Source organism: Callithrix jacchus, chromosome 1 (genome assembly GCF_049354715.1).
Source record: "Callithrix jacchus isolate 240 chromosome 1, calJac240_pri, whole genome shotgun sequence".
NCBI classification, from domain to species: Eukaryota; Metazoa; Chordata; class Mammalia; order Primates; family Cebidae; genus Callithrix; species Callithrix jacchus.
Window position 1 is genome coordinate 148,144,984 of NC_133502.1, and position 14,055 is coordinate 148,159,038.

General features: G+C 36.9%; 1 protein-coding gene across 3 annotated transcripts in view; it reads right to left on the reverse strand.

Moving 5' to 3' along the window:
- Nucleotides 1-14,055, reverse strand: part of ERP44 (endoplasmic reticulum protein 44) — a 98,702-nt gene that overhangs the window by 59,008 nt on the left and 25,639 nt on the right. Inside the window, exons 2-3 of one of the 3 annotated variants that reach the window (XM_002743139.7) lie at nt 7,463-7,535; nt 5,209-5,248 (exon numbers count right to left, since the gene is read on the reverse strand). In XM_002743139.7, coding sequence (XP_002743185.1) covers nt 5,209-5,248; nt 7,463-7,535 — 113 coding nt within the window. Of the gene's footprint in view, nt 1-1,416; nt 5,249-7,462; nt 7,536-14,055 lie in introns of those variants that run through there. The other 2 variants (XM_078373380.1, XM_078373374.1) reach the window with 2 other exon arrangements.

Sequence of the window (14,055 nt, forward strand, 5' to 3'; positions counted from 1 at the left end):
AATGAAAAGCAGAAGTAATAAAATCTTATTTCAGTTATCACCCATTGACATTTGATATAGGTACAGTAAACAACTTTGTGAGATAATCACACACTTGATTTAATCAAGGACCCTGATGTCATTCAATGGAGATGAAGACAATTTTGAATTCAAAGATTGTATACGGATTCTAAGAATGTCTAATAGATTTTGGTTTTATTGATCTTAAGATAACTGCCAGTGTTACAAAGCACACAGCTAAGGATCTCTTGCAGAGGTCATAAAACAAGGCTGAAATAAGCCCTGTAAGAAGTACTATTAGGATTTGTAACTACTGAAGCTTGAACATGTATAAAAGAAATTGGCTTTCTCTATTTTATTAATTTTTAATGGAAGGCAGGGGCACAATCTCAGCTCACTGCACCCTCCACCTCCAGGGCTCAAGCAATCCTCCCACCTCAAAATAATGAAATTTGAGACTACTGAATAAAATCTTTTAACTGTATTTTGAATATCAATCTCATAGGCAAGTTAGCATACTAAGTAAGTTACATTAAAAGAATATATGGTATTTAATGAACTATTTCCCTTCAAAATTTATCCTTTGTTAAAATGGGCTTTTATATCAATAAACATACTAAATACAGTAAGTCCAGAAGCAAGTATTTTAAATCCTAACCAAGACTTCCTGTCTATATTTTCTTTTACTTTAAACACAATGCACAAGCCCCACAGTATTACTATTAACTTGTTACTTCTAACTGTCCCTTAATCAAGCCAAACATTTGACAAACACAGTCATGTGGTGTTTAATGACAGGAATACACTCTGAGAAACCATTAGACGATTTCTTCACTGTGTGAATATCATAAAGTATATTTACATAAACCTAGACAATATAGTCTAGCACGCACCTATACTATATGGTATACAGCCTCCTATTGCTCCTAGGCTACAAACCTGTACCACATGTTAATATACTAATTACTGTAGGCAATTGTAACATGATAGCATTTTTGTATCTAAATGTATCTAAACGCAGAAAAGGTACAGTAAAAAATATGGTATTAAATAATCTTATGTGACTTCCGTCATTGACCCAAACATCATTATGTTGTGCATGACTATGTGGCAGGTCATTAAAGGGGCACAGTAAGAAGGGGAAGAATCAGAATCAGCAAATAACCAGCTGGGTTACAATGGCCATTGTCTTACAGAAGAAGTATTAGGATATGTAAACAAATTGCTACTCTTGCTTCCAGAGCCGTTTTCCACCAAATTTACTTAAATAATGCCAGTGAACAGTTTAATCCACACGTAATTAGGTCATATGTATTAGCTATAATACAATAAAAATATTGGAAAGCCTGTGAAAGGGTGCAAACATTATACTTCCTCCCTATTTCTTCTTGTATATATCTCTTCTAACCCACTCACCTGACTTCCTAAGGAGATGTCCTAGAATATATCAAGGAGACACATCTGTATCTTCAATCTCTTGCTTTCAAGTGGCTCTTTCCTCTTAGCATTCTTAAATCTCTCCCATCAGGGATAAGTGGGTGGGGTCTGTGGACATCATGGACCGTGTCTTATTTGACTACGTATTCTAATAAGCATTTCGTTTATGTGTGTTAAATGAATAAACTGATAGAATGGAGGAACTGGAGCAGCTAGGACCCCAGGTTTGTGGGTTCTTACAGTTTGCTGAAAATAAGGTAGCTGGAGGGCAAGAGAATCAAAGAGTAGGGGCTGATTAATGGTTTCTTGAAAAATTTAGATCTGACATAGTAAAGAATGAGTGGGCAAGCCTCTTTATGGCTTAAGGGCAACGTAAAAAAAACACATCAAGGGTTTCTTTTCTCTAGATTGTCCAGTTTGCTACCCAGTAAGTATTTAAGCATGGTTTATGTTTAAAATAGGACCTGTCTTAATACAGGTTGAATGTCCCTAATCCGAAAATTCAAAATGTTTGAAAATCTAGAACAGTTTGAGGGCTGACAAGATGCTCAAAGGAAATGCTCATTGAAGCATTCTGGATTTCATATTTTTGGGGTTAGGGATGCTAAGCCAGTAAGTATAAAGCAAATATTCCCAAATCTGAAAAATTCCAAAATCTGAAACACTTCTGGTCCCAAGTATTTCAGATAAGGGATACTCAACCTGTACCAAAAGGCAAAAAGGGAAAATGAAATAAAAGTTGAATTCCAGTATTACTGTACCTTCATACACATATATCCATACACATGGAAATGATACATTTATAAAAGGACAAAAGGAACATCACAAAAGCAATGAATCTATTAAAAGGGCCTAAGGGTTATCTAAACCTAATCTCCAATCTAGTGCTTAAATCAATCTTTAAGAAATCTATCACATAGATAAATCTTTGCAGAGACATTTTGAGTACACTACTAATATGATCTAGTTAGAGAAAAAAATAAGCTTTGGAGTCAGACATACCTGAATTTAAATCCCAGTTCCACCACTTACTAGCCATATGACCTTTCTGAGCCTCAATTCCTCAACCTAAAATGGAAATTATAATACCTACCTGCAGAGTGGTTCTGAGCATTAAAAACAATGTAAGTAAAGAGTCTGGATGGAAATGGTTAATGGGTACAAAAATATAGTTAGAATGAATAAGATCTAGTAGGGTGACTACAGTAAACAGAAATTTATTATACATTTTAAAATAACTAAAAGAGTATAACTGGAATATTTGTAACATAAAGAAATGATGAATCCTTGAAGTGATGAATACCCCATTTACCCTGATGTAATTATTATTATTATTATTTTTTTTTTTTTTAGACAGAATCTCGCCCTGTCACCCAGGCTGAGACAGGGTGACATTCAGGCTGAAGTGCAATGGTGCAATCTTGGCTCACTGCAACCTCTGCCTCCTGAATTCAAGTGATTCCTGCCTCAGCCTGACAAGTAACTGGGACTACAGGCAGGCACTACCACGCCCAGCTAATTTTTGTATTTTTTAGGAGAGATGGGGTTTCACCATGTTGACCAGGATGGTCTCAATCTCTTGACCTCATGATCCACCCCCCTCGGCCTCCCAAAAGTGCTGGGATTATAGGTGTGAGCCACTGTGCCCCACCATGTGACTATTATATACTGTATACCTCTATCAAAATATCTCATGTACTCCATAAATATATATACCTACTATGTACCCATAAATATTAAATAACTTTAAAAAAATAGTCTGGCACAAAACAGCGTTATTAACCACCTACTATGGTATTTCTTGAGGAGTAGCAGTATTTTTAATCACCTCTACTACGGAATTATTAAACGGTGCCAAATCCCTAACTTCCAGGGGGAACTCAGAGTCTAGACTATGAAACCATACAGTATAAGTCTATGTCCTACAGCCAATTACCCAGTTAGTTCAGTTGTATAAAAGAGTATTAATTCATTAAGAAGATATTCTTTAGGTAATGTTTTCCCAAATAACTTAGTCCATGTTTCCAATTCAGCTTTTTCAACATACAGAATTTCTTGCAACATACAGAATCTCTCAGGAGAATGTCATTCTAGCTTTTCTTGAGACATCATCTAGTCAGGTAACCTTGGGAAAGTACTTCACTCCCCTGGATCTCAGTTTTCTTATTTTAAAATGGATTGGATTACACAATCTTCTACCAAATTTTGTGGCTATTAATAAATCTTGACAACCCTAATTTTACTTTGAAAAATGCTACCTTTGTTACATATTTTATAAATAGCATTTTCTCTGTGTATCGTCAACTTTTTACTAAAGTTTTTTAAGTAATGATACCATATATATATATTCATTCTGTAGATATTAGGTACTTATCAGCCACATATTAAGCAAAGTGCTTGGGGATTAATGTTAAAAATAAAACTATGGTAACCATTTTCACAAAGCAAACAATGTAGTAGAGAGTCACCAACTGGATTATAGCCTACAAGAGTTATGATTGGGTAAGTATGGGGTGTATGGAAAATATCAGAAGGGCCCCTTATCAGAGTCAAGAGTAGGAGTAAATGTATTGATCTAGGAAGACGACCTGGAGAAAATGGCATCTAATCTAAGACTTGAAATATTAGGACTTAACTAAGTAGAGAAGTGGGTGACAGAAGAATGATCCATCCAGGCAGGGGAAATATCATGCCTAGCAGTCCAGTGACGAAATACAGAATTTTACAGGAATTGAAAGAAGCTTAGTATAACGGAAGCAGATTGTGGAAGTGGAGAGAGATAAGACATAACAGCTGCAGAGGGCATAAGAGACCAGCTCGTAAAGGGCCTTCTGGGTCAAAGTAAAGGATTTAAACTTTAACCCAAAGGTAATGAAAACCCTTTGAGGGTTTTAAGAAGGGGTATTAACCAATCTTATTTACACTGTAAGAAAAAGAACTCTGGCTTACATCGTAGAGAGCAGAATGGAGATATGTAAGACTAGAGGCACAGAAAAAAAATAAGGAGACTGAGTAATGAATTCTAAGTAAATGACAGGACTATGGCCTGGAGTATGGTAGGTATTAAGCCTTAATGGGTCAGGTAAGATACAGAGTGTCTAGAAATAAAGATTATGCCAGTGTTTCAGAATCTTTCTAGCTAAATTTCCCTTATTCCTGTCTCCATGCCATATTCTGTAACATCTACTATACACCGAATTGTTCTAGACGCTGGGAATACTGAGTAAGCCATTATCTCTGCCCTCAAAGTTTGTTTGCTAGGGCACAAATAAGAAAAAACAAAACATTTAGTAAGGAAAAAAATAGTACATAGAGTACTATATAAACACAAAAGACAGACTCTGATTCAGCCCGGGGAAGGAGTAAAGGTATCCTAGAAGAGGCAGCAGATTGTATACATTTTAAAATGTCAACATTATTTTTCCTTCTAAACTTGCCATACCCAAATCATGACCTACAAACACTACCATCCTTCCAGTCAGGACAAATACAGAATCCCCTTTGAGTGGGGAGGGGTGGAAGGAGTCATATTTGAGTTTTGTGTTACTTGTTCTTAAGATATGAGATAACAGAATCAGCACTATTTCTTTCTTAAAACAGAAATCCTTACCAAATTAAACTGCTTTTTTGTGGATGAACCTTAATTGACTTTATGTATGGAATACTGTCTTGAAATAGAAAAAGCCTTCCCTTCCCCTTTCTAGCAAAGAAAAATTAACCTTTAGCAAGTAAAAACAAACACACACAAACCCAAATACTAAGATTACTTACCAGTCAGCATAAAAATTTACTAAAGCAACATCAGCATTGTCTGAAATTGAAAGACAAAACCAAATAAGTTATTTGTAATAATTTTGACACAATTAAAGATACAGTTTCATTATGATCTTGTCCATTATAAGGGTCCACTTAATAAAACACAGTAACTATTATCTCTCACTCAGAAACCTAGAGTCATGTACAGCTTATATAATTTATGGGAGACTTTTTCTCTTCTCCATCCATGCTTCATCTTTAAAAGATCACTGCAGCTTTTATTTTTTGGAGACTATGCTTCACTGTTGCCCAGGCTGGAGTGCAGTGGCATGATCAAAACTCACTGAAGCCTCAAACTCCTGGGTTGAAGTGATCCTCCTACCTCAGCCTCCCAAGTAGCTAGGACTACAGGCACACACCACCACACCTGGCTAATTTTTGTATCTTTTTGTAGAGACAGGGTCTGGTTATATTACACAGGCTGGTCTCGAACTCCTGGCCTCAAGCAACCTCCCAACTTAACCCTCCAAAGTGCTGGTATTACAGGCATGAGCCATCACACCAGACTTCCTTCATTGCATCTTAAATGAATTTAAAGCAAATGGGAAATGAAGTCCAGATAAGGCAAGTAAGCTACTATCATAAAAAGTAAAGAATAATCTGTATTTTTATTTTTTGATCTTCCATATCCATTAATAACTGAGAACTAGTTCTGCAAATAAAATCCCACATAATAGAAAAGACCTGTATAACTTAAGTTATTTCTAAACCTCACATATCCCACCTAGTTACAACAAGTAATCTCTACAATAGTGTTGCACAATACATCAATTTTTTGGTTCCCATCCATTCAACAGTTATTTCCTGCTGCAAAAATAACAGCATTATTTGCATATCGGGATGTAAAGACATGAGAAAGATGTAGTGCTTTTTGCCTAACCCTACGAGAGAAACTTAAACTCCTCAAGCACTCATGAAAATAAAACACAAAGATATTCTAGAATTTGAAAGATGACAGAAATGAGAATGACATGTGAGTTTCAATTCCTTTCTTCCCTTTTTACCTTCAAGTTACTTTTTATCCACTTGCTTATTTGCTCTAAAGCAGTGGTTCACAAACTGTGGTTCGTGGACCAGAAACACCAACATAACCTGGTAACTCACAGAAATGCAAATTCTTAGGTAGGGGTCTAGCAATTTCCTGGCAGTATGTATATTAATAAGTGTTCCAGGTGATTTTGATACATGCCCAAGTTTACGAAACCACTTCTCTAAAGAGACTCCATAAGACAGGAATAGACTTTTAGCATTTAAAGGTCCAGAAACATAATATATTACACTCAATGAATGTTGTAACTCCTTTTTTGTCTATTACTTTTGATTTTGTTATGTGCAAACCAGTACATAAAACAGAGGGTTAAAAAATCATTTATGCAAACTGTATATTTTCTTAAAGCTCCTAAGTTGTGATTTGCTATCAACCACATCTTCATCTTTCCTTTACTATTTTTAAAAAACAAGAAATGGTTTCCCTTAATTATATCTATAATCACATTGTCAGCAAACAAAGCATTCAGTAAAAAATTTATTAGGCCAAGTGTGGTGGCTCATGCCTGTAATCCCATCACTTTGGGAGGCCAAGACAAGAGGACTGCTTGAGGCCAGGAGTTCAAGACCAGCCTGGGCAACATAGCAAGACCATGTCACTACAAGAAAAGTTTAAAATTAGCTAGGTGCAGTGGAGCACACCTGTAGTCCTAGCTAACTTGGAAGGCTGAGGAAAGACGATTGCTTGAGCCCAGGGGTCAAGGATGGAGTGAGCAATAATATTATCATGCCACCACACTCCAGTCTGGGTGACAAAGCAAGATGCTTTTTCTAAAATAAAAAATGAAAAAAACTTACTGAACTTAACTGGACCAATGACAATGAAAGAGATCAGAGTAGGTGATCTAATTAAAGGGAAAAAAGAAAAAAAATGTCTTGGCTGTGTCCTAAGGTCATTAACATTTAGTAATACACAGTAAGAACTACTGGCCTCTAAGCAGGTTTATCAACACATTTCATGAATTGTTAAGAATGATATCTATATCAAGTCAAATAAAATAGACTAAAAGTAACAAAAAATGGTTTGATAATTCAGAAAGCCATGGAATTCATCAGAATGCAAGCTCTTCATCTGCACTAGGTAACTGAGATTTTACTTTTTGTATACGTAAACTAACTCTATATAGAGAAGAGTACACTTTAAAAATATTGAGGTACTTACTTAAAATTTCATCTATATTCTCTGTATCGAGACTTGTTATTTCAGTTGTTACAGGAGTAAAAACCCAAGTTACCTGAAAATTTAAAAAATGAGAAATTAATAAATGTGTCCACAAAAGGCAAATATGTAAAAGCAGAAAATCCAAAAATAAAGTTGATTCCACTTGTTCCTTAAAAAATTATCCATCAATTGAATGAAATCTTTATTGCCTAGTCTAACCTTTTACCAGATAAATGAAATAGAACAAATAAATATCAGCTTCTTAAGCCCAGAAATTGGTCAAATAAAACTTTCTATACTTTCAAATACAAAATAAATTGCTTCTAAACAATTAGGAAATCTGATAATATACATATCTTTTCAAATTAATACTTTTAAGAACTTTATAACATCACAAGAAATAATTTGTGAGATTATCAGTTTTTAAGGTATAAATATAAAAACCAAAGCCAAGTTTGCTGATTCTATCCTGCCATGTTTCTGAGAAGAAAATAATGAAGAATGCAAGAAAGATTTTTGCAAGTTATAAACCAAAAGCCCTTCCAGTATCATTTTCACTTACTGGTGATAACAATGTGTTACATGAGAGGCTACTAAAATAAGAATTGAACTGAAATCCAAAGTTCAAGTTTATCAAAGAAAATCTTAGCCTCTCATCTGCAAAACAAAGAAAATATAAAAATTTAAACTAAACTAGCAAATGTCTCCTCATTTCAAAAAGTAAAATTTAGCGTATTTTATTTTTAGTTTCCAACTTTAATCACTTGGTGTTTGCTCACTGGAGGGTTTTTTGTTTGAAATAGATTTCGTGTATAGAAATTCATTTACTAAATCATTGCTTTTTACTGAATGACAACTAATGTCAGGCTCTGATCAAAGACCTGAAGACTACTCTTTTGCCCACCCATTTCCTGAATACTTCAGCACTTGTAACAGACTCAAAACTTTTATAATTCACCAACAATTCAATGTAAATGCTATGGAGACACTGATGCTAGTATATTAATAAGCCCAGCTAATTAAAAAAATATTTCTATAGATTTATTATTTTCTTTTTTTTTTTTATTGCATTTTAGGTTTTGGGGTACATGTGCAGAGCATGCAATACAGTTGCATAGGTACACACATGGCAGTGTGTTTTGTTTGCTTTCTCCCCTTCACCCACATTTGGCATTTCTCCCCAGGCTATCCCTCCCCACCTCCCCCTCCCTCTGGCCCTCCCCTTTTCCCCCCTATAGACCCCAGTATTTAGTACTCCCCTCTCTGTGTCCATGTGTTCTCATTTTTCATCACCCGCCTATGAGTAAGAATATGCGGTGTTTCATTTTCTGTTTTTGTGTCAGTTTGCTGAGAATGATGTTCTCCAGATTCATCCATGTCCCTACAAACGACACGAACTCATCATTTCTGATTGCTGCATAATATTCCATGGTGTATATGTGCCACATTTTCCCAATCCAGTCTATCATGAATGGGCATTTGGGTTGGTTCCAGGTCTTTGCTATTGTAAACAGTGCTGCAATGAACATTCGTGTGCATGTGTCCTTATAGTAGAACGATTTATAGTCCTTTGGATATATACCCAGTAATGGGATTGCTGGGTCAAATGGAATTTCTATTTCTAAGGCCTTGAGGAATCGCTACACTGTCTTCCATAATGGTTGGACTAATTTACACTCCCACCAACAGTGTAAAAGTGTTCCTTTTTCTCCACATCCTCTCCAGCATCTGTTGTCTCCAGATTTTTTAATGATCGCCATTCTAACTGGCGTGAGATGGTATCTCAGTGTGGTTCTGATTTGCATCTCTCTGATGACCAGTGACGATGAGCATTTCTTCATATGATTGTTGGCCTCGTATATGTCTTCTTTCGTAAAGTGTCTGTTCATATCCTTTGCCCACTTTTGAATAGTCTTGTTTGTTTTTTTCCTGTAAATCTGTTTGAGTTCTTTGTAAATTCTGGATATCAGCCCTTTGTCAGATGGGTAAACTGCAAAAATTTTTTCCCATTCTGTTGGTTGCCGATTCACACTAGAGACTGTTTCTTTTGCTATGCAGAAGCTGTGGAGTTTCATTAGGTCCCATTTGTCTATTTTGGCTTTTGTTGCCAATGCTTTTGGTGTTTTGTTCATGAAGTCCTTGCCTACTCCTATGTCCTGGATGGTTTTGCCTAGATTTCCTTCTAGGGTTTTTATGGTGCCAGGTCTTATGTTTAAGTCTTTAATCCATCTGGAGTTAATTTTGGTGTAAGGTGTCAGGAAGGGGTCCAGTTTCTGCTTTCTGCACATGGCTAGCCAGTTTTCCCAGCACCATTTGTTGAACAGGGAATCCTTTCCCCATTGCTTGTTTTTGTTGGGTTTATCAAAGATTACATAGTTATAGATATGTTGTGTTGCCTCTGATGCCTCTGTTCTGTTCCATTGATCTATATCTCTGTTTTGGTACCAGTACCATGCTGTTTTGATTACTGTAGCCTTGTAGTATAGTTTGAATTCCGGTAGTGTGATGCCCCCCGCTGTGTTCTTTTTGCTTAGAATTGACTTGGCTATGCAGGCTCTATTTTGGTTCCATATGAAGTTCATGGTGGTTTTTTCCAGTTCTGTGAAGAAAGTCAATGGTAGCTTGATGGCTATAGCACTGATTCTGTAAATTACTTTGGGCAGTATAGCCATCTGTTTGTGTCCTCTCTGATTTCGTTGAGCAGTGGTTTGTAGTTTTCCTTGAAGAGGTCCTTGTGAGTTGTATTCCAAGGTATTTTATTCTTTTTGTAGCAATTGTGAATGGCAGTTCTTTCTTGATTTGGCTCTCTTTAAGTCTGTTATTGGTGTAGAGGAAGGCTTGTGATTTTTGCACATTGATTTTATATCCTGAGACTTTGCCGAAGTTGCTTATCAGTTTCAGGAGTTTTTGGGCTGAGGCGATGGGGTCTTCTAGGTATACTATCATGTCGTCTGCAAATAGAGACAATTTGGCTTCCACCTTTCCTATTTGAATACCCTTTATTTCTTTTTCTTGCCTGATTGCTCTGGCTAGAACTTCCAGTACCATATTGAATAGGAGTGGTGACAGAGGGCATCCTTGTCTAGTGCTGGATTTCAAAGGGAATGCTTCCAGTTTTTGCCCATTCAGTATGATATTGGCTGTTGGTCTGTCATAAATAGCTTTTATTACTTTGAGATACGTTCCATCGATACCGAGTTTATTGAGGGTTTTTAGCATAAAGGGCTGTTGAATTTTGTCAAATGCCTTCTCTGCATCAATTGAGATAATCATGTGGTTTTTGTTTTTGGTTCTGTTTAGATTTATTATTTTCTTAGGAAAGGCCTAACGATAACACTGAGTCTTATTTTTTTTTAATTACCATAATGGTATAGCCAATAACTATCATGTCTGTCAGCAACCAATAAATTACACTCTCCTAAAAGTAGGCTAAATAATTGTAAATCTCCACAAATATCTGACTTATTAACTAATTTCATTATTTCAGTGCCTCAAACATTAATTGGAAAGACCAGACTTCCCTCACTAGTCATTACTTACTATTGATGGGGTTTAGGACACATTACCCCAAAATATGGCACATTGGCATTTGAGAAAATGGCAGAAGCAAAAAGTTCTCTTTGACCTTCTGCCCTTCTCCCCTAAAACAGGTCATAAAATAATTCTGTGACAGTCTTCTAAAGGAGGTCATAAGACCCCTCTAACAGACCTAGCCTTTAGACCCTGAGAAAAGGAACATCCCAGTCTCTGAGGACACAGAGACACCAAGAAGAATCTGAACTAACAGTTCTCCCAGTTTATTACTGTTAGATCATACCCTCTCTGTCCAGTTGTACGTGGGTGCAACTGTCTACTCTTCATCAACCTATGCATAAAAATAAAGTTTTTCCCACTTCTTTGGGTTGTAATTTCTGAAGGCTCCCATGTCATGTAAAACTTCTATTAAATAAATTTGGATGCTTTTCTCTTATTAATCTATCTTTAATTTTATAGGGGTCTCAGATAGGAACCTAGAGATGGGTAAGAAATCCTTTCTACTCTATATTATGAATGTCTTAATAACAGATCCTGTCTTCATAAGCATCTGACCAGTTCTCGATAACAGTGGAACTCAATAATATTGGTAATAGCAAGATTTTACGCGTGTGTACTAAAGAAAAACTCAAGAAGGCAGAAAAATATTATCATAGAACAATGAAGTTGGCATTATCAAAGTCAGTCATTAAAGAACTCAATAAGGGGCAGAACGATCCAAGATGGCCGATCGCTAACATCCCGGGATTGCAGCTCTCAGGGAAGGCGCGGAGAACTAGAGGACGCCACACTTTCAGACAAAGTCTGGTCGCTCACGGAGCAGAAGATCCCCCAGTGGTGGAAACACACGGGTCACCAGCGCGACACTCGTGGTCGGCGCAGCGTTTCCGCCGGCACCTCGGCAGGGCAGCTCTCGGAGCAGAGTAAACGGGACCGGTTCCCCTTCTGACCGAGGTTTGGAGCCCCGGGAAGGCAGAGTTGCCTACTACGGACACAAGAAGGAAGCCCGACAGGAGAATCCTGGGCAGAAAAGCACCGTAAGTTTTAACGCCGCTGCTCTGGCCCTGGGAACTAACAACCTGGATGTCCACTCAAGAGACCTAATCTGAAAGTTGGTAATTTCAAAGACGGCAGGAGGATAAATTTACAATGACGGGAAGAAACCAGCGTAAAAAAGCTGAGAATACTCAAAGTCAGAACGCCTCTCCCTCTAAAGATGATCACAGTTCCACATCGACAATGGAACAAGGCTTGATGGAGAACGAGCGCCTCCTGATGACAGAATCACTCTTCAAGGAATGGATAATAACAAACTTCGGTGAGTTAAAAGAACATGTTGTAGCCCAACGTAAAGAAACTAGGAACTTTGAAAAAAGGTTTGATGAAATCCTATTGAGAATAGACAACTTAGAGAGGAGTATGAGTGAATTAATGGAACTGAAGAATACAATACAGGAACTCCGAGAAGTATGCACAGGTTTAAACAGTCGAATTGTCCAAGCAGAAGAAGGGATATCAGAGGTCAAAGTCCAACTTAATGAAATAAAACGTGAAGAAAAGATTAGAGAAAAAAGGATAAAAAGGAATGAGCAAAGTCTCCAAGAAATGTGGGACTATGTGAAAAGACCAAATTTACGTTTGATAGGTGTACCTGAATGTGACGGAGAGAATGAATCCAAGCTGGAAAATACCCTTCAGGATATTATTCAGGAAAATTTTCCTAAACTAGCAAAGCAGGTCAACATTCAACCCCAGGTAATACAGAGAACACCACAAAGATATTCCTCAAGAAGAGCAACCCCAAGGCACATAATCGTTAGATTCACCAGGGTTGAAACGAAGGAGAGGATACTAAGGGCAGCCAGAGAGAAAGATCGGATAACCCACAAAGGCAAGCCTATCAGACTTACAGCAGATCTCTCAGAAGAAACTCTACAGGCCAGAAGAGAGTGGGGGCTAATATTCAACATCCTCAAAGAACAGAACCTTCAGCCCAGAATTTCATATCCAGCCAAACTAAGCTTCACAACTGAAGGAAAAATAAAATCTTTTATGAACAAGCAAGAACTCAGAGATTTTATTACCACCAGGCCTGCTTTACAAGAGCTTCTGAAAGAAGCATTACACACAGAAAGAAACAACCAGTATTAGCCTTTCTAAAAATACACCAAAAAGTAAAGAGCACCAACATAAAGAAGAATTTACACCAACAAATGGATAAAACAGCCAGTCAACATCAAATGGCAGTAACCCTAAATTTAAATTGACTAAATTCCCAATCAAAAGACACAGCCAAAACCCAATGGCATGTTACATCCAGACCTGTTTCACATGCAAGGATACACAAAGACTCAAAACAAAGGGATGGAGAAAGATTTACCAACCAAATGGAGAGCAAAAATAAATAATAAATAAATAAAAAGCAGGAGTTGCAATTCTTGTATCGGATAAAATAAATTTTAAAGCAACAAAGATATAGTGGTAAAAGGATCAATGCAACAACAAGAGCTAACGATCCTAACACCCAGATAGGAGACTTAGATTCAATGAGACAGAAAATTAATAAGGATATCAAGGACTCGAACTCAGATCTGGAACAAGTAAACTTAATAAATATTTATAGAGCTCTCCACTTCAAATACACAAAATATACATTCTTGTCAATACCACATTACACCTACTCATAAGTTTAAATAAAACATTGATTGGCCATTATTAATACCCAATTTTTTTCAAAATAAAGCAATATTTCCATTTACTCTCCCTCTTTCTCTTCCTCTTTCTTCCTCTCCTTTACTTATTTTTTTTTTTTTTTTTCTTTCCTTCTCTCAAAAAAAAAGAAATCAACTTGTAAACCTCTAGATCCAGGTCGGCAATGTCTCTTTCATTGCTTGATTTCCTTTCTTCCCTTCCCTCCCTCCCTCCCCGCTTCCTCTCTTCCTTCCTTCCTTCATCCCTTCCTTCCTCCCTACCGTCCTTCTTCCCTTCCTTCCTGCCTTCCTCCCCCCTCCCAAAAAAAAAAAAAAAAAAAAAAAAAAGAACTCAATAAGGGTAAGTGG